Below are 19,309 nucleotides of genomic sequence, written 5' to 3' on the forward strand. Positions count from 1 at the left end.
AAGTAGGTGTGAAAATTACATTTTGAACAAAGGATGTTGCTCTAAAATCTAGAATTTGAATTTGAATTATTTTCCTGTAATAAAAACCTAGAAGTAGAATTTGCAGAAAAACTCATCTTTTGCAATTGGCATGTGTTCTGATTTTTCAGATCAGACAGATCTAAATGCATGTCATTTCCTTTATATATGGTCTCATGATATTTACATCTCCCTTAGAACAGATCGGGGATTTGCTAGGCATATTTATATGCCTCTATTTGACTATTGTAGTTAACTAAGTATTGACTATTAGTTAATGAGCAAGGGCGCTGATTTTTGGAGTAGTTTGTTTCATGGAGGGCCGACCTAGAAGGGGTTGTGTCTACTTGAAAAGGCAAGACTCTTGGGTAATATATAAGTAGGAGCAAGATTGTGGATAGAAGAAAAACAATAAAATCTTAAGTCTGCTTTTCTAGCAATCTACTCCTTGGCTATTTAGTGCAGAAATAAAATATAATCTCCAGAATTTATTGCAGACTTCCAAGAAAATGACATTCAGCCCAGAATTATAGTAGATCGATTTGTAGCAAGGTAATAATACTACATCAATATTATATCCATTTATTCTCATGAGAGATGGATTCATGTCGAATCACTACTCATGAAACATGGGTCAATGAGTTTGACTCAAAAATCACACAGTTAAATCCTGATAGCAATATCACAATTTGACTTGCTATGGAAATTATCTCCTACTTATCAATTGATGAGCTTAAGGGGCTTTCTAATGAATGGTTCATAAGGCACAACACTTGGTGAAGGTTTTGCAAATGGGGTTGCAAGCTTTGGGTTTAACCATGGAGGAAACTCCGTAGTTAAGCGCGCTCAAGCTAGAGTAGTACTGGGATGGGTGACCTCCCAGGAAGTCCCGGTGCTTCAACCCTGTGAGTATCACCTAGATCCAATGAGTGCTAAGTGTTCCATTTATTCTCATGAGAGATGGATTCATGTTGAATCACTACTCATGAAACATGGATCAATGAGTTTGACTCAAAAATCTTGATAGCAATATCACAATCTTCAAATTTATGAAAAATCCATATAAACTTGTTGTGACAACTACGTTTACTTACACATTCTCATTCTCCAAGCAATTAGAATGCTTTTAAATGTAGATAACATCCATTATTTCATTTTCTTTTTTGAACTTTTCTGTGTATTTGGGTTTACAGCTTTTTCTTGATATACATCTTTATCTTTTGGTATGCCAATAAATTTCCGAGAAAGATATTTGCTTCCACGAATAATGCATCATGTCTAAACATATTTGATATTAGTATCAGCTTACGTTAGATAATTTGTGTGATAGATATTCATAAAAGTATTACTTACAGCAATATTTTTATGCAGTGCTTGTTTTTGAGAATAGGTAGACAACAGATCCAATCTGTCAATGGCAGCTTCATCACTGTTCAATTAAACAATGAAACAGTAAGTGGCACTGCCTAATTCATCACAATTACTTTTCATATATTTTGGGAAGTAATAACTAGTTCATATCTCAATGACAAGGCAAGAAAGATAGTATCAAAACTAAACAATACCATTAAATCTCAATGATACAACAGAAATTATGAATGACAAAATAAAATACCGTACACAAGGAAAACATCAGTTATCCTTAAGAATGCTGATGAGCCTCGTATTGCACGCAGTTCTGAAATGCGGGAGCAATCTTCCATTATTGCACGTGATAGCATTGTAGAATTGAAATGACAAGCTGTAATTGTATTCTCTGATTCAACTGCCTTGGTGCACAACAAATCCCAAAGACATACCACAAAAAGGATGAGAAACAATTAGTAATTTATCGTACATTATACAAATCCATTACTTTTCAATGTTAACTGAGTAAATTTCGAGTGATAAAGAACTACTGTTCTTGGCAATAAATAAAGGACAAATATAAAAAGTCAATAGATCGGAAAAAAAATATATATTCTTTTCTTTTAGAGGCCTGTTAAATCTTTTAGTATCTTAGAGATCTCTTCTGTTGGGTAGAATTTGAGCTCTGCTTGGCTTGTTCTATAAGTCCCTTTTGGTTTTAGTCTCCTAATTAGGCTGTTGATATAGGGAAACTTCAGCAGTCTAATGTTTATCCATGTTTCCATGTATGAGGCATACACTGCTGAGATGGTCATGTTCATGGCACAGCTTGCATCTAAAAGAAATGTCCCTTTAATTTATTGTTTAAGTGTCACCTGGACAAAGAGGGATTTTTCTTAATATCGCAGGATCCTTCTGTGGCTCAGAATTCCTGGGTGATTTGTTGATTCAAACACTATACTGTACTCCATTCTGGTATTCACTCTGCTTCTCAGCAATAACTATTTCTAGCATTTACTTTGTACAAGAGGGAGACCAAGATTGTGTCTGGCATATTCTCTGTTGAGTCTGAAGCTAGAGACAAATGCTTCATGAGTCCAGATTTTTCATAAACAAGTGACTTCATTAGAACATTGTCTCTCTTTCAGATATGGAGGTGAAAACAGCCATGAAATAACTTTTTGCCATCATTCAAATAGATCTATTAGATTTCTACAATTCATGCTACTGTAATTTTATGGATCATGTAGTATGATCCAAAATGTTGATGATAAAAAACTCTACACAATCAAATCCAGAAGTTGAAGTTACATCATTCAAATAGTCATAATTCCTGAGGTTTTCAAATTTTCTTGCACCCATCATCTAAGTGATTACAGGCCAAACTTTAAGAGTTTGTTTCCTCAATCCAAAAAGACGCCAAGGATGGTTATCCATAATCCTCTAAGGTACACCACTATTCTCCAATGTGCTTGGCTGGTGACCCCTTACATAGATACTAAACAATGTATTAGTTAGATTCAAAACATTGCAAACCTTGATTACATGCTATTAGTCAACCAAGGGAGGTGTCTTCAAGAAGATGAAATCTTCATTTCCAATCCTCCTCGTGCGCGTTAGACTCGTGAAAACATAATAAATTGCTATTAGAAGATAAACTAAAATCAAAAAATTCTTCCTACCTCCCAATATTGCCACCATAGGAGACATTAGTTCCATAGACTTTACCAGATTTAATTGAATTTGTAGCTCATGTTGTTATGAAAATACGGTCTTGCTAAACCCTCTCATTTGTAGCTGCAAATCCTTCAACAAAATCATTTTGAGCTTTGACGTTGCATACCTCTTGAAGTAAGTTATTTTCTTCATTTTTATGTACTTACAACTTCTCTTCATACTATGAGGCCTCGCCCCGACCCATCGTAGCTTAGTTGATACTTTATTATTTTGATACTCAGGACTCGATATGTCGGGACATTATTTGATGCACTGAACATTATTATCCTATTTTATGATGTGTGATGCTTTACTTCAATTATTTGATTTCGTCATTTAATGCTTTAGGAACATGTATAATGATGAAGTAAATGAATGCAAAACCAACACTTTGATTATGCAATTTTAATGGTTGAAAATATGAGTAGAATGAGATAAACAATTGACTATTAGAAAGATGGATGTTCTAAATTTACATGATTTTCCTAATACGTAATTTACATATATGCATGTGATCTCTTGAAATACTGATGTGTGCAATTAGTGTGCAGGATATTTAACCGGAAAATCTAATGGAAAGATGGAACTGTACCCCTTGCCAATTTGTGTTAATTTGCATGGTATTCCTTGTAAGGTTGTTATATAGTCTTAAAATTCTCCTAGCTTTTGTTTGGGTTTTATTAAGTCTTTAAGGCCTAAAAACATTAAATTTAAGTACCCTAGGGGTAAAGGTATGGGTTGGGAGTACTTTCCACCCCCTTAGCCTCTTAGGTTGACTTTTAAGGTCACTCAAAAACCCTACTTTTGGTTGATTGCGAAAATTGATTTGTCTCCTCCATGAGTTGGTGACTCAAACTCCACTTTGGAGTTACCTAAAGTCTAGTTGAGTTAGGGACATATTTAAAGACATTTTGGAGAAGTTTTGTGGTTGTTACCCAATCTCTAGTTTTAGAGAGAAGTGGAAGATTGAAGGAAAGGGAGGATAAGCTCTTCTCAACTTGTCATTTTGCCATAACTTTTTGTGAAGGTAGGGTTCTTCACTCTTTTGATCTTGTTTCTTCTTATTGTTCATGCTTGAAGTATGCATAAGGCATTGTGATGATCCTTGTATTGCTTGTATGTGTGTGTTGAGGGTGTTTTGGGAGGGATCTTAACTTGTTCTTGGATGTCATTCTTATGCTTGCTTTGAAATTTTGAGGGGATTTCATGGGGATTGTTTTGGCATTACTCACCCTTGGATAGGGAATAAGTGGTCAAGTATGGGGGAAGGGCCTTAGTTAGACCTCAATAGTGTAGAGTCTCCTCTCATGGTGAGAAGAGGAAAAGAGGGTAGGGTGTATGGGCCCCTACTTGTCATCATATACCTTGTATGAAAATTTGAATTCTTGTAGAAAGGAAGGAATGAAAATCCTTGTTGCATTGGCCTCGAAAGGGCATTTGTAGAAGAACAGAAGTTCTTGAATTTTAGCGCCGAAAGGGCTATGTTATAGTATGGTGATTGACGTCTCCTATTGAGGAAATCCACCTCCCCCCTATTTTGGTTCAATGTTGAACCTATTCCGCAAAACCGGGTTGGGAATGCATGCTTGAATTGTTCATCATATATGTTGTATTACCTTCGGGTCAGTTCTTGTCTTTCCCATGGTTCTCTTGATGCATTGAAGATATTGGAAAAAAATCTCTTGTGAAAGACGTAGAAGAGAATTAAATTGAATAGTATCATTATGTAAAAATGTATTTAAATTTTGATGTATTTGGCAAAGATGTCGGGTTTTCTTACTGGTTCTTTCCCGATGGAGCCTTGAACCAGGTTAATTAATAGAAGAGAAAAAAGGATTTGAGTAACTTCCTCGTATTGAATCCCATGTTGTTTTTAGTTTATGCGTATCTGCAATGAAGAGTAGATAGAAGGATGATTATCATTTACATGTTTTCAAATTCAATCATGCTAAGGAAGAAAATTATGTTATGTTGAACTCTTCAATTCAATTCGTGCTCAATTGGAATAAAATATATCTTACCTTGTTGTTAAACAAAATTACTCAACCATCTTGTTCAACTAATTTAGTGGTAGATTCAATGTGAAAAGGAAGTAAATATAAATTTCCTTGCTATAAAAACCTATTGGACACAAAAATACACCCCTTGAGAAAAATTTATGCAAGTTAAAAAAAAAAGAGACACAAAAAAAAAAGTTATCTTTCCAGGAGCATTTTGCTCTCTGGAAATTGTATGAGGAGACAATTTCAATTCCCCCCCTTGAGACAGAGAATATGCTTTGTAGGATTCTCAAAATAAAAATATAATAAAAGAAAAATAACACTTATATTAGATATTCAACTATATGACCAATGTTACCTAGACAACTGTTAAGCATTAAATTCTTAGCCTTCTACCAGGCGAATTAAGGCAATTCACCCCCATGTCAGACTTGTCATATAGAATTTAATTAAAATGGGGCAAGCCATATATGAGCCTGACAAAGAAAACTTCGACCATACCTTATTTCATCTTGGAAACCTGCGAGTTGCTTTGCCACCATCCAACATCAATACTTGGGATCTCATGCTAGCCTTGGCCAGCATGAAATGAGTGGGAGATTTCATGCGCTTGGAGTTGGGATGCCAAGATTGGGGAGATGGAATCCCACGTGGCAACATCCTTGGTGGGGTATTTCAATCATAATCATGGCAAAGGAAAGATTTAAATTGTCTCCAAATCCAAATCTTGGATCACATGGGTGGCAGACTGTCCTAGTCGTATGGGGGGCTGAGTCCTCACTCAACCAAACAAAAACAAGAAACTTCTCCCTCCAGGTTGGCGCAAGTGTGATGGGAGGTTTGAGTGGTGGGGTCTATAGCATTTATGTGGCAATATAAGGGAAAACAAAAGACAACTTAAATCTTTCTCCACTCCCTTGTCTTTACCTCCATGCGTACCCTCCTGCAGCCCACTGCAGCATGGGGTGGCGTGAGCCACTTGGGAAAACGCCCAAGTGGGTGGTTGAGCCACTTGGCTAGTAGAGAGGAGGGGGTAGGTCTTAGGCTAGTTTGATTAGTTAGTATGTAGGATAGTTAAGTTAATATGTTATTTGTTTAAGTTAGCATGTGGTTAATTCATGCTAATAGTTTAAAAGTTAGTATGTCGATTAGTTTATGTTAATGATTTAGTTAATATTAATTAGTTTCTTCTTTTCTTAGTTTAAATTAGTCTGAGTTGTAACTTAGTTTAGATTTGATTTAATTTGGGATTCAAGTTAGTTTTAGAGCTTAGTTAGTTTAAGACTTGATAAGGTAATGTTAGACAGATTAAATAGTACAATGGAATTTTTTTAAATTCTTAAGTAATGTTTTATGTGATTGTTTAGTTTAGTATATATATTTAAGTTTGTTTAGTTAAAACTTTAAATCCAATGCTTAAAATGGTGTTAGTATAGGATAGCACTTAGTTGTTAGATTATTAACTAGTTCTAATTTGAAATTAGATTATTTTAGTTAGAATAATTTGTAGATTTTAGTATTTATTATTAAAGTTACGGTTAGTATAGTTTTGTGATAAAATTAATTGGTGAAGTATAAATTTTAGATTGTAATTGTCAAATTTGAAATTGGTATTATCTAGAAATTAGTTTTAACTAAGTGGCAAATTTAATTAGTATATTGAATATTCAAAGTTTCAAGTATATTTTGTGTTAGTATTATCTTGTTCTATTAAGATGGCACTAAACGAGTAGTTGTTTGCAAATGCTAAATTTAGATTTGAATTAAATAAAGTTTTTTACCAATAAGTTTGTTATGTTTAAAACAAGTTTATGTTAGACTAATAAGAGAATGTTAATTTGTGTTGCTTAGTTAAATTTAAGATCAATTTATATTATTATTCAAATAATTTCATTATATCTTTGAAATCTTAATGCAATAACGAATCGAATTCTGATACCAATTTAATAACGAGAATTTAACTTTCTCGATGTATCTCTTCTCATGATTATAAACTTAAAATGAATATAGTAAACCTAATTCTTCTCTCGCGAATCATCTCTTAAACCTTAGTGAACCTTATTATTATTAAAAAAAAAAATTGTGTGTGTTTTGCCTAGAGATTTTGGGCACGACACATACTCTCTCATCACAATTGCCTTCCCTTAAAATTCTAAACCTTGTTTCCTAAAACCTTGCTTTTTATGGTTCATGTGAGCAACCTTTTCCTTAATTTTCTGAAGGCATTGTTTTGAACTTTTGCTTGAGTAGCTATTGACTTGGCTTCCTTGCCCCTCCTTACATTTTATGGTTCCTCGATAAATCTTAAGTGCTTGTGTATAATGTGATTAATTTCCTTTCAACCTTGAGGTCCCTGTTTGTTGCTTGTGTAGTTAAAGGTGGCTCGCTAACTGCCATAGATGCAACATGAGAGTCAGCTAATATTGGTTTTAGCCCAATGCTTTGTTCTCATTTCTCCTTTTCTTTCAATGGTGACTCTACAGTTCTATTTTCAACTGACAAATAAGGTTTCGGCATCTCTAAATGATCTAACAATGTTGTTAGATTCTTCTAAAATTGTTGAAAAACTTGCAAAAACTCTGTGGTGAGTTAGCCTTCATCTTTCTTTAACCACTGAATAAAAGCCTGAATACCAACTTATAACAACTGAAATGACATGTACAAGTGTTGGTCACTTATCGAAAGTAATCAGAAAATTATCTTTTCATTGTTAACCCCTCACGCTGGCAAGATACAGAGCTTTAATACCACTATAATATACCCTACTACAATATTTGACAAAACTTGTTATTTTTTAAGTTTAAACTAATTGGCATTTGTCAAAGACTTTAAATGCATATAAATACAAAGGAATTTCATAATATAATCACTTGCATAATTTATCCAATGCTATCATAACATATCTCCCCTCACAAACTTTAGCTTGGTATTCATAGATTGAAGGGGAGCAATGTGACAAACAATAGCCAATCATTCAACTAGACTAAATGTAAACTGTCAAACACGGGGACTTGCACCCCCTCCCAAACCTCGAAGTACCCGTCCTCGAGACGTCCCCGCATCAGGTTCTTGGAGTACTTGAGTACCCCAACCTCCGCCATTCCACAACCACACTACCGCTAGGATGGGTACTTGAATTTCTATTTGAATTTTGATTTTTAAATGTTACTATTGTGTATGTACTATGTTATTATGTTGAGTGTTCAATGATTCTAGTAAGTTACCGATGTTGGTTCTAATGCTGATGCGGGTGCGGGGTGCTAATGTGCAGATGCGCAAAAAAAATTTTGGGGAGATTTTGGACGCGTATGGGTGCACGCATGCATGCACACACACATGTATGTATGTATGTATGTATGTATGTATGTATGTATGCAAAGAAATGCAAGAAATATACAAAAATAAACCATTCCATAGCATGATACTTCACCTTTGATAGTTCAAATTGAAATAAGAAGAGTGCCCAGCAGCAAACAAAATGAGAAGAATGAGCAATAAATGGCCTCTTTTAGGACTGTTTTATGGTTTAGGAGCAAAAATAGAATTTAAAAAATCAATTAGCACATGCTTATTAAAGTCACTTGAGTGACTGGGCATTGAAAAAGTCAAGTGCTCTCCAGATTCACCCGGATGTTGTTTGAATGCTCTCCTGGTGTAATGGGCACCCCTGGATGTCCCAAAAAACTAAACCAAATTGCTGAAAAGAATTATGTCAAACAGTTTGCATTCAACTTCTTAAAACCCCTTATAACTCCGGAAATCAAACGTTTATTTGTTTGTTGTGTTTCGTGCATGGAATTGGTATCATACAACATAAACAAGAAAGAAACTACAATAATATGCAAAGTGGAAATGAACGACTGCTAATAAAATGTTATTTTCAGAATTCATAAAACCAAATACATGGCAGATTTATCAACTCACTAATTACTTCAGCAATATTGTCATAATACTCTAGCCCATGCTTACGAACTTGCTGCTACAATACTTTGTCCTCCAATCAGTCCACTACCTTCATAATACCATTCCCTCCAAGCGGCATAAGCATCGGACAAGTAGTGAAGAAGATATGAGCAAAATATCAAATCTGCCTGTAGCCGGAAATGCAACTAAACTGCCTGATAATCAAGCCGCTAAAAAAGAATTCCAAAGGCCAAACCCCAAAGGAATGACGTCTAGAATGTTACAAGAGAGGATAAACGTCCTCAAATGCCAAGAACAGAGCTGCAACTCACACACCATTTTCTCCTCATATTCAACCTGCCTAATGAAGCCACAGATGCTTCCTTTTATTCTATTCCCACGGGTCCGCTCAACTCATATGGGCAATGTGGGATAAAAGATGTGTAATATAAAACATATATTAAAATACCCCTTATGTCTCCCTTGGGTACACATCACCATAAAATAAATATTAAAGTAACACTTTAATATTTTACAATTAAATTAGACGTTACTTTAATAAAACTTCAGGCATTAAAATGTATTAGCAATCGAACTCCGAATAATGCGAGTGATAGCTCATCGGAAAGCTCTCACCGAGGAGTATCGAATCCAATCACCAAAATTGACCTGCACTGTGTCCTGCCGACTTACTAAAAATAGTAAGTATGCCTGAAACTGAGTAAATCAACTTCGTTTTGGCCCAAACTGGAAATGACTAGGCCAAAACACTCCAAGATCCCATTAAACCCTTCGTTAGCCCTCGGGACCATGTAGAACAAGGCTAACGCACACACACTTGGTCAACTGCTAAAATGGGGACATTACAATCCGCCCCGCTTGAAATTGCTTGTCCTCAAGCAATCTCAGTCCAGCCTGCTGAATAACCTGCTCACTCTCCCATGTAGAATCTTCCTCCGGCAGGTCTTTCCTTCTGACCAAATACTCCTTCACTATCCTGCTTCTAAGCTTCCTCTCTCTGGTATCCAGAATAGCCTCAGGTACTAACACAAGCTTCCCCTCCTCATCCAAAGGGGGTAAATCTGCAGAAGGCACTACACTCTGACCAATGGCTTTCTTAAGCCTAGACACATGAAACACATTGTGCACTCGATTGCCTTCTGGAAGCTCAAGCTCATAGGCGACTTTGCCCACTTTGCGAATCACCCTGTATGGACCATAAAATCTAGGTTTCAACTTTTCAGCTCCGCTCTTCTTGAGCGATGACTGTCTATATGGTTGTAGCCTCAAGTAAACCATATCCCCTACCTCGAAGCTGCGCTCTATTCGGTGCTAATCAGCATACAATTTTTGTTGATTCTGGGCCTGTTGTATATTCTCTTTGAGCACTTTCAGGATGTCCTGACTATCCTGCAATAAGTTTTTGGCTTTGGGCACTCTACTGTCCCCCAAAACTAAATCCATGAAGCTAGGTGCTTCATAACCATAGAGTGCCATGAAAGGAGTCATCTTGATGGACATATGATAAGTGGTGTTATAACAATACTCTCCCATATGCAACCATCTGATCCAAGCCTTTTGTTGTGTAGTTACATAGTTCCTCAAATATCCTTCCGCCCATTTATTCACAATCTCTGTTTGCCCATCTGTTTGCGGATGATAACTAGTGCTAGGTGTAAGATCTGTACCACACAACCTAAACAACTCTTGCCAAAAAACACTCATAAACTTACTATCCCGGTCGCTGACAATGAATCTGGGCAACCCATGTAACCTGAATATCTCTTTAAAGAAAAGCTCTGCCACCTGTGCTGCTGTGTAAGTGGACGGAATAGCAATGAAGTGAGCAAACTTCGTCAAGCGGTCCACCACCACATAGATGCAATCCCTTCCCTGTACTCGTGGTAAACCAGTGATGAAGTCCATCGAAATACTTTCCCATTTCCTATCAAGAATGGGCAAGGGCTGTAATAAACCTGCAGGAAATGTGTGTTCTCCCTTATTCTGTTGACAAACCACACACTCCCTGACATACCTCTGAACATCATCCTTGAGCCCTTTCCATGAAAACCGCTCTCGGATCTGCCTGTAGGTCTTGAAGACCCCCGGATGTCCAGCTGTGGGTGCATCATGAAATGCCTTCAGTATCGCCTCTCTCAAATGTGATGATGGAATCAAATAAACCCTGTCCTGAACTCTGATCAATCCATCTATCACCTCATAGCGATCATCCTGTATGGTACCTGAAATCAATCCAGAAGCCCAAGCATCTCCGACATACTCTGCTATAATCCGATCTCTCCAATCTCCTGAAATCTCTGCCAGAGCACATAAGTGAGGTCTCCGAGATAAGGCATCAGCCACCACATTTTTCTTACCTTTGACAAACTCTATGTCAAAGTCATAAGCCTGCAATTTAGTCACCCATTTTTGTTGCCGGTCATTAAGATCACGTTGGCTCATGAAGTATTTAATACTGTTGTGATCAGTCTTGATCACAAAACGTCCACCTACCAAATATGATCGAAATTTGGCCAATGCATGCATTATGGCCAACATCTCCCGGTCATAGACAGAATAACTTTTCTCAACTCCTCGGAGCTTCCTACTCTCGAATGCAATGGGATGCTTCTCCTGCATCAATACTGCTCCAATCCCATCACCAGATGCATCACAATGAAGCTCAAAAGGCTTCGTGAAATCCGATAGAGCTAGAACTGGACATGAAGACATTACCTGCTTGAAATGCTCAAAACACCTTTGTGCTGCCCCTGTCCACACGAAGGCTCCTTTCCTGGTAAGATCTGTCAAAGGTGTAGCAATCTGTGAGAATCCCTTAACAAACCTCCTATAAAAACCACATAAACCAAAGAATCCCTTAAGCTGTGTAAGGTTTGTGGGAGTAGGCCATTCTACAATAGCTCTAATCTTTTCAGGATCAACCCGAACGCCATCTACACTAATGATATGCCCCAGGTAAAGGAGCTCAGTCATGCCAAACTCACATTTAGATTCCTTGGCATACAATGACTCTCTCTCCAGAATAGATAACACCTCCTCTAGATGATGTAAGTGCTCCTCCCAGGTCTTATTGAAGACCAAGATGTCATCAAAGAAGACCAAGACAAATCTCCTCAGCTGCTTCCTGAATACCTGGTTCATACAACTTTGAAATGTAGCAGGTGCATTGGTTAGACCAAATGGCATAACCATGAACTCAAAGTGGCCATAGTGACATCGGAAGGCTGTTTTCTCAATGTCCTTTGCTCTCATCCTGCTCTGATGGTATCCGGATCGCAAATCAATTTTGGTGAAGAAGCATGCCCCATGCAACTCATCAATCAGCTCATCAATCCTAGGAATGGGATACCTGTTTTTAATTGTTTTCTTATTCAGTGCCCTGTAATCGATGCACATGCGCATTGTCCCATCCTTCTTCTTTACCAATACTACTGCTGAAGCAAAAGGGCTCTTACTGGGCCTGATATGCCCCATCTCCAACAAATCCTTAATCGCCTTCTCTATCTCATCCTTGTGTTTCTTAGGATGACGATAGGGAGTAATCATAACTGGTTTGGCTCCCTCCTCGAGCTCAATAACATGTTCCATCCCTCTGTCAGGAGGAACCCCATGAGGAATATCGCTAAATACTTTAGCGTGTCTATCGAGTATCTTCTGGACATCTAGTGGATGACTCTTTTCTTGTGGCTCTGGTGAAGTTGGCATAATGTGGCATTCTGCCGCCCACTCTATGTCATCATGACGAAAAAGTCTCTGCATTCTCCTCAAGGACACTATTCTGCAACCTCCATCTGAAAGCCCTCTAAGTACCACAGTTCTCCCCTCATGCTGGAATCTCATCTCCAATTTCGCTAGATTGAGTGTGAACTCAACTAGTGAAGCCATCCATGTCATGCCGAGGATGACATCATAATCTCCCATGTCCACAACATAGAACTCATCCTCCAACTCGTAGCCATCTCCAAACCTGATGCGAAGATTAGATATCTTCCGAGTGCATAATAACTTATCACCGTTAGCCACCATGACTCTAAACCCATCATGCTCCTCTGTCTGTAACCCTCTCCTGGCTACCAACTGTGCATCTATGAAGTTATGTGTAGCCCCAGTGTCAATAAGAGATATCACTTTCTGCCCCTGGATAGTACCCCTGACCTTAAATGTGATTGCCTTTTGGGCCCCTGTCAAGCGTGCCAACGATCTATCATCCTTAGGAATGTTGCTCTCCTCTATAGTGTTACCCTCATCTGAATCGGAGTGCTGATCCTCCCCTTCTGACTCTGACTCTTCTGCTGAAAAATACTCCATTTGATTTGCCTTAGCCTTGAGAGAACATTTATGAGATAAGTCCCAAGGCACTCTACAATGGAAGCACAGCTTCTTCTTTCGAAGTTCATTCAAGGTTTCATTGTCTAGTCCTTTTGATCCTTCTTTGGGTTTGCTATACTCTTTCTGAAATGATTTTTTGTCTTTGTCCTTGCGGTAGGAAGAATCTGTTGAATGGTTTTTTCCTTTGTATACCGAAGGGGCTAAATCTCGTGCCTTTTTAGTTGCTTCAGCTAACGTGAGTGGATCATGTCCCTTCACCCAACCTCGTAATGGATCAGCAAGACCATCACAAAATAACACCACCAATCTCCTAGGAGAGATATCAGTAACAAGTACAGACAAGCGCTGAAACTCGGCAATGTAAGCATCCACAGAACCTGACTGTTTTAACTGTGCTAGCTCCTTGAAATGTAACTCGGGATCCTTAGTGTCAAATCTCCCAATCAATGTTTCAGTGAATTCCTCATAGGATGTAATCTGATTATGCCCCAAAGTCACCATGCCATGATGCCACCATTCATGTGCAATGCCATCCAAGTGCATAGCCGCATACTTGATAGCCTCCTCCTCAGGCATAGGATTTAGCTGCAAGTATGTATCTACCTTCTGCACCCAAGCTCGTGCAGTCATCTTCCCTGAAGCATCATAATAAGGTGAAGAAAGTTTTCCAACTTTCTTCCTCAGCTCAAAGTTTTGATTCCTCCCTCCTGCTTTAGGCATGTGTCTCATCCTCAAGTCCATATAATCTCTAAGAGAAATATCCGCCTGAAACTCTGGTCCACTAGCCTCCCAGTCCCTCCTGAACTGATCCTGTAACTCGGTAATCTGCGGTTCGTTTACTGGATGAACCGGATCTCTGGGTGGAAAAGTGGGTAGAAGAGGTCTCGAGCTCGCAGTCCGTGCTGGGCGTGCAACGTGTCTAAAGTTATCAGCCTCATTCCCATTATTGCCGTGTCCATTATTACCATTAATGTTATTCTCAGGACCATTGTTGTTGCCTTGGCCTTCATGGTTATTGTTTCCCCTGTTGTTATTGTTTCCCTCGTTGTTATTGTTTCTGTTGTTGGCATCACCTGGATTAATATTGACACCCATCTGTCTAGCCATGAGCTGCAACATCATGTCCATTCGCCTATTCTGCTCCTGCTGCATACGCTGCCCCTGCTCTAATGTATCCAGTAACTGTCGGAACAGTACCTCCTCCTGATCTGGACCAGCATTTCTGCCTCCGCCTAATCCTGTATTCCTGTCATCTCGATCACCCATATTATTGTCCTGATCACAGAATATCTCCTCTATGTCTGTATGGTTGAATTCAATGTCCCCCTGCACGGATGTACTAGACTGTTTGCTTTGCAAGTCTAAAATCCTATTTTGTCTTGCTCTGGTATCGCGAAAATTATAAGACCCCTGTCGCATGCTCAAACATAAATGCTTAGCCTGTGTTTTTTACTTACTTTTTCCCTCTATCCGGCTGTTCCAAATTCCCTATAAGACCTCCACAGGATGGCAGGACTTATAGCTCTGATACCACTGTAATGGGCACCCCTGGATGTCCCAAAAAACTAAACCAAATTGCTGAAAAGAATTATGTCAACCAGTTTGCATTCAACTTCTTAAAACCCCTTATAACTCCGAAAATCAAACGTTTATTTGTTTGTTGTGTTTCGTGCATGGAATTGGTATCATACAACATAAACAAGAAAGAAACTACAATAATATGCAAAGTGGAAATGAACGACTGCTAATAAAATGTTATTTTCAGAATTCATAAAACCAAATACATGGCAGATTTATCAACTCACTAATTACTTCAGCAATATTGTCATAATACTCTAGCCCATGCTTACGAACTTGCTGCTACAATACTTTGTCCTCCAATCAGTCCACTACCTTCATAATACCATTCCCTCCAAGCGGCATAAGCGTCGGACAAGTAGTGAAGAAGATATGAGCAAAATATCAAATCTGCCTGTAGCCGAAAATGCAACTAAACTGCCTGATAATCAAGCCGATAACAAAGAATTCCAAAGGCCAAACCCCAAGGGAATGACGTCTAGAATGTTACAAGAGAGGATAAACGTCCTCAAATGCCAAGAACAGAGCTGCAACTCACACACCAATTTCTCCTCATATTCAACCTGCCTAATGAAGCCACAGATGCTTCCTTTTATTCTATTCCCACGGGTCCGCTCAACTCATATGGGCAATGTGGGATAAAAGATGTGTAATATAAAACATATATTAAAATACCCCTTATGTCTCCCTTGGGTACACATCACCATAAAATAAATATTAAAGTAACACTTTAATATTTTACAATTAAATTAGACGTTACTTTAATAAAACTTCAGGCATTAAAATGTATTAGCAATCGAACTCCGAATAATGCGAGTGATAGCTCATCGGAAAGCTCTCACCGAGGAGTATCGAATCCAATCACCAAAATTGACCTGCACTGTGTCCTGCCGACTTACTAAAAATAGTAAGTATGCCTGAAACTGAGTAAATCAACTTCGTTTTGGCCCAAACTGGAAATGACTAGGCCAAAACACTCCAAGATCCCATTAAACCCTTCGTTAGCCCTCGGGACCATGTAGAACAAGGCTAACGCACACACACTTGGTCAACTGCTAAAATGGAGACATTACACCTGGTGCTCTTGAAAGCATCCCAAGCGCATCCACAAGCGTTGGGCGTGCTTCCTGGGAGCACCGCTGCAACGTCCAAAAGCACCGGCGCATCTTAACGCACCAGTATTAGCACCCTAGGTTTTTGGGAGAGAATCGGTATCTTAGATTTTAGTTTGTATTGCAATTCTTCTATGTTCAAGTATTTTAATTTGGTATGTTATACTGAAACATCATTTCATAACTAGCATTTCAAGTTCTATATGTATAGTATAAAACACCCCATCTTCCCCTCGTTGTCATCCCCTAGCTGTCCCCCCACCGTCCCAAAATTGAGGCCCATTGTCCCCCCATCCCGGAAACTCGTCCCAACGTAACCCAATACTGGTGTTACACTGAAGATAAATTAAGACTACTGTAACAGACTGTTGTTTAGAATTCAGATTACAAAAAGAAAACAGAAGGAATATTCTAACCTGATTTTGTAACAGATTATAGCATTTAAGAATTCCAAACCAGCCTCCAAAGTGAGAAGCAACAATAAGAACAACTCATACGATGTTCGAGTACTTTAATTTGGTATGTTATACTGAAACATCTAGCATTTCAAGTTCTATATGTACAGTATACAACACCCCTCCCTACCCCATCCTCCCCTCGTCATCGTCGTCCCCTAGCCGTCCCCCTGCCATCCCAAAATTGAGGCCCATTGTCCCCCCATCCCAGAAACTCATCCCAACATACCCCAGTACTGGCGTTACACTGAATATAACTTAAGACTACTGTAACAGACTGTTGTTCAGAATTCAGATTACAAAAAAGAACAGAAGGAATATTCTAACCTGATTTTGTAACAGATTATAGCATTTAAGATTTCCAAACCAGCCTCCAAAGTCAGCAGCAGCAATAAGAACAACTCATATGATGTTCAAGTATTTTAATTTGGTATGTTATACTGAAACATCATTTCATAACTAGCATTTCAAGTTCTGTATGTACAACATACAACACCTCTCCCTACCCCATCCTCCCCTCCCCCTCGTCCCCTAGCCGTCCCCCTGCTGTCCCAAAATTGAGGCCCATTGTCCCCCTGTCCCGGAAACTCATCCCGACATACCCCAGTACTGGTGTTACACTGAATATAAATTAAGACTACTGTAACAGCCTGTTGTTTAGAATTCAGATTACAAAAAAGAATAGAAGGAATATTCTAACCTGATTTTGTAACAGATTATAGCATTTAAGAATACCAAACCAGCCTCCAAAGTCAGCAGCAGCAATAAGAACAACTCATACGATGTTCAACTACCTCAATCTGCAGAGATTTGCCTTAGGAAGCCACACCCAAAAGTTGTATCACCCAGCACGTTAAGATTCCAAACTGTCCTCAAAAATGCACACCTAGCAGATTTAAAGCGACACCTAGCACATAGGATAACCACAGCACTTGTTGTCAATATAAATGAATCCTACACCCCTACTAAATGTAATATCTACTAGCCAAACAGACTTCCACTATCCCTCGATTCCACTAGTAATGCAGCGCCATGTAGGAATTAAAAAAGGTGATCAGATAAAAGACCTTTCAAACACCCAACATCATGGAGTAAACTCACACCAACAATAGATATTTGGTTTAAACTGTAAATCCCTCCAATACATTGTCTACATTCTATCACTACTGAAAATGGTGCCTAAACTCCAGCAAATGAAATAAACTTCGTCCAAACTAAAGAAATGATCCCTGTGCCTATGAACCCCTGATAAAATTATAAAATTTCAACCTGTAGAAACAATATACCTTTCTCGCACCCAGAACTTGAAATACAATCCACTAGATGCACTTGTGAATCCTGTCTGAAGTGACCAAGATTAGCTGAAACAGGTTTCAAGGGTTTCCTTCCTAGGGTAGCTAAACCAGAAGCACAAGCTCTTAAAGCTCACCAGTAAAGAACAAGCCATGAATGAATTATATTTTTTGGCTCTCCACTCTTTTATAGCCATGAACCACAATAGATTTTCCATTGACATAAAAATCAATCGCTTTAGCAAAACAACCAAGGTTCAGCTTTTGATTAATTAATTATAAATACTCCAGAAAGTTATTCCCTAATAATGCCCACAATTAGCCTACACGAATTAATTAGGCGAAAAGGGACACATCCAGCTACTCAATCGGAGGGGTCACAAAATTCTACCTAAACTCTGAATCGTTCTTGCTTTTCTTCTTGTGATTACTTTTATTATAGTTAATTATTGTTTATTAAAGATGATTTCTGGAGCTATTTTCTGACAGTACATAAATTTTGTGCTTTTGTCACATCCAGGTAATTTAAAATCAAGGTTGCACGGGTACATGGGTACTTTGGTACTTTGGTTACGGGTATGGATATTTTTCAAAATAGGGGACGGGGGTACGTGGATATGCCTAAATAAAAAATTCAATAACTTTGATATTTATATAAAATATGAAAAAATGAGTCATGAATCATGACATTGGGCTTTCTAAACAAGCAATCCGAAAATGAATCATGAGTCATATCCAAAAATGAATCATAAGTCATATCCGAAAATGAATCATGAGTCATAATACATATGCTGAATGTTTAAACTTTAGATGCATAACAAAGAAGGCAAACATCAAATATGAACAAGAAGATCATTAAACATATAACGACATATTGCAAATGATAAACTTCTAGTCCTAACTTGGACAGTAAAATCAGAAAAAGTTTTATACATTACTGTTAAACGATATTGTATCAAAGTTTCAAACTGATTACATATTGAATTAAGCTTCACGTACAGGATATGCATACCAGTACCTCGTATGCGTACAAAAGGGGTCTGGGTACACATACCCATGCAACCATGTAAAAAATAGTTTTCTGTACAACATGGTTTAAGTTCCTCCTATAAATTCCATCTCCACTGCAAAGCTTACATAGTAATATATTAATATTAGGAATTCTAGTTCTCTGCAATTCATAGTAGTCATTGCTGTTGTTTGTTGTTTAGATTGTGTATGCTTTTAATTTTTTGCATCAATGTTTAAGTTCACACTCTGTTGCCCATCATCAGGATGATGGAAAGCTCAAGGAGTAGAAAGGTAGATGCAAAAAACATACCTAATCTAAACCAGAAAATTGATTGTTGATATTGGAAAAGATTTTATTAAATGTTTCTATCACAAATATTAAGTCGCCAATGAATAATACAAAAAGCAGATCAAAGATGAGAAGATTGTATGGATATCATGAAATGAGCCAGGCTATGCCATGTATGGAATAGATGGGGATATATATTCCTATAAGAGATAACAAGAAAATTAAATTTCAAATTGCC

At 38.0% G+C, this 19,309-nt stretch overlaps 1 protein-coding gene across 3 annotated transcripts in view; it reads right to left on the minus strand.

Annotated features, from left to right (window-relative positions):
* The window catches only part of LOC149559255 (uncharacterized), a 150,055-nt gene that overhangs the window by 126,793 nt on the left and 3,953 nt on the right, over nucleotides 1-19,309 (minus strand). For 2 of the 3 annotated variants that reach the window (XM_089833184.1, XM_089833183.1), the window contains exons 3-4: nucleotides 1,639-1,787; nucleotides 1,372-1,447 (exon numbers count right to left, since the gene is read on the minus strand). In XM_089833184.1, coding sequence (XP_089689310.1) covers nucleotides 1,372-1,447; nucleotides 1,639-1,787 — 225 coding nt within the window. The remainder of the gene's footprint in view (nucleotides 1-1,371; nucleotides 1,448-1,638; nucleotides 1,788-19,309) is intronic. The other variant, XM_089833185.1, reaches the window with a different exon arrangement.

Source organism: Cupressus sempervirens, chromosome 5, assembly GCF_028749045.1.
Source record: "Cupressus sempervirens isolate cs-2001-9-10 chromosome 5, ASM2874904v1, whole genome shotgun sequence".
NCBI lineage: Eukaryota > Viridiplantae > Streptophyta > Pinopsida > Cupressales > Cupressaceae > Cupressus > Cupressus sempervirens.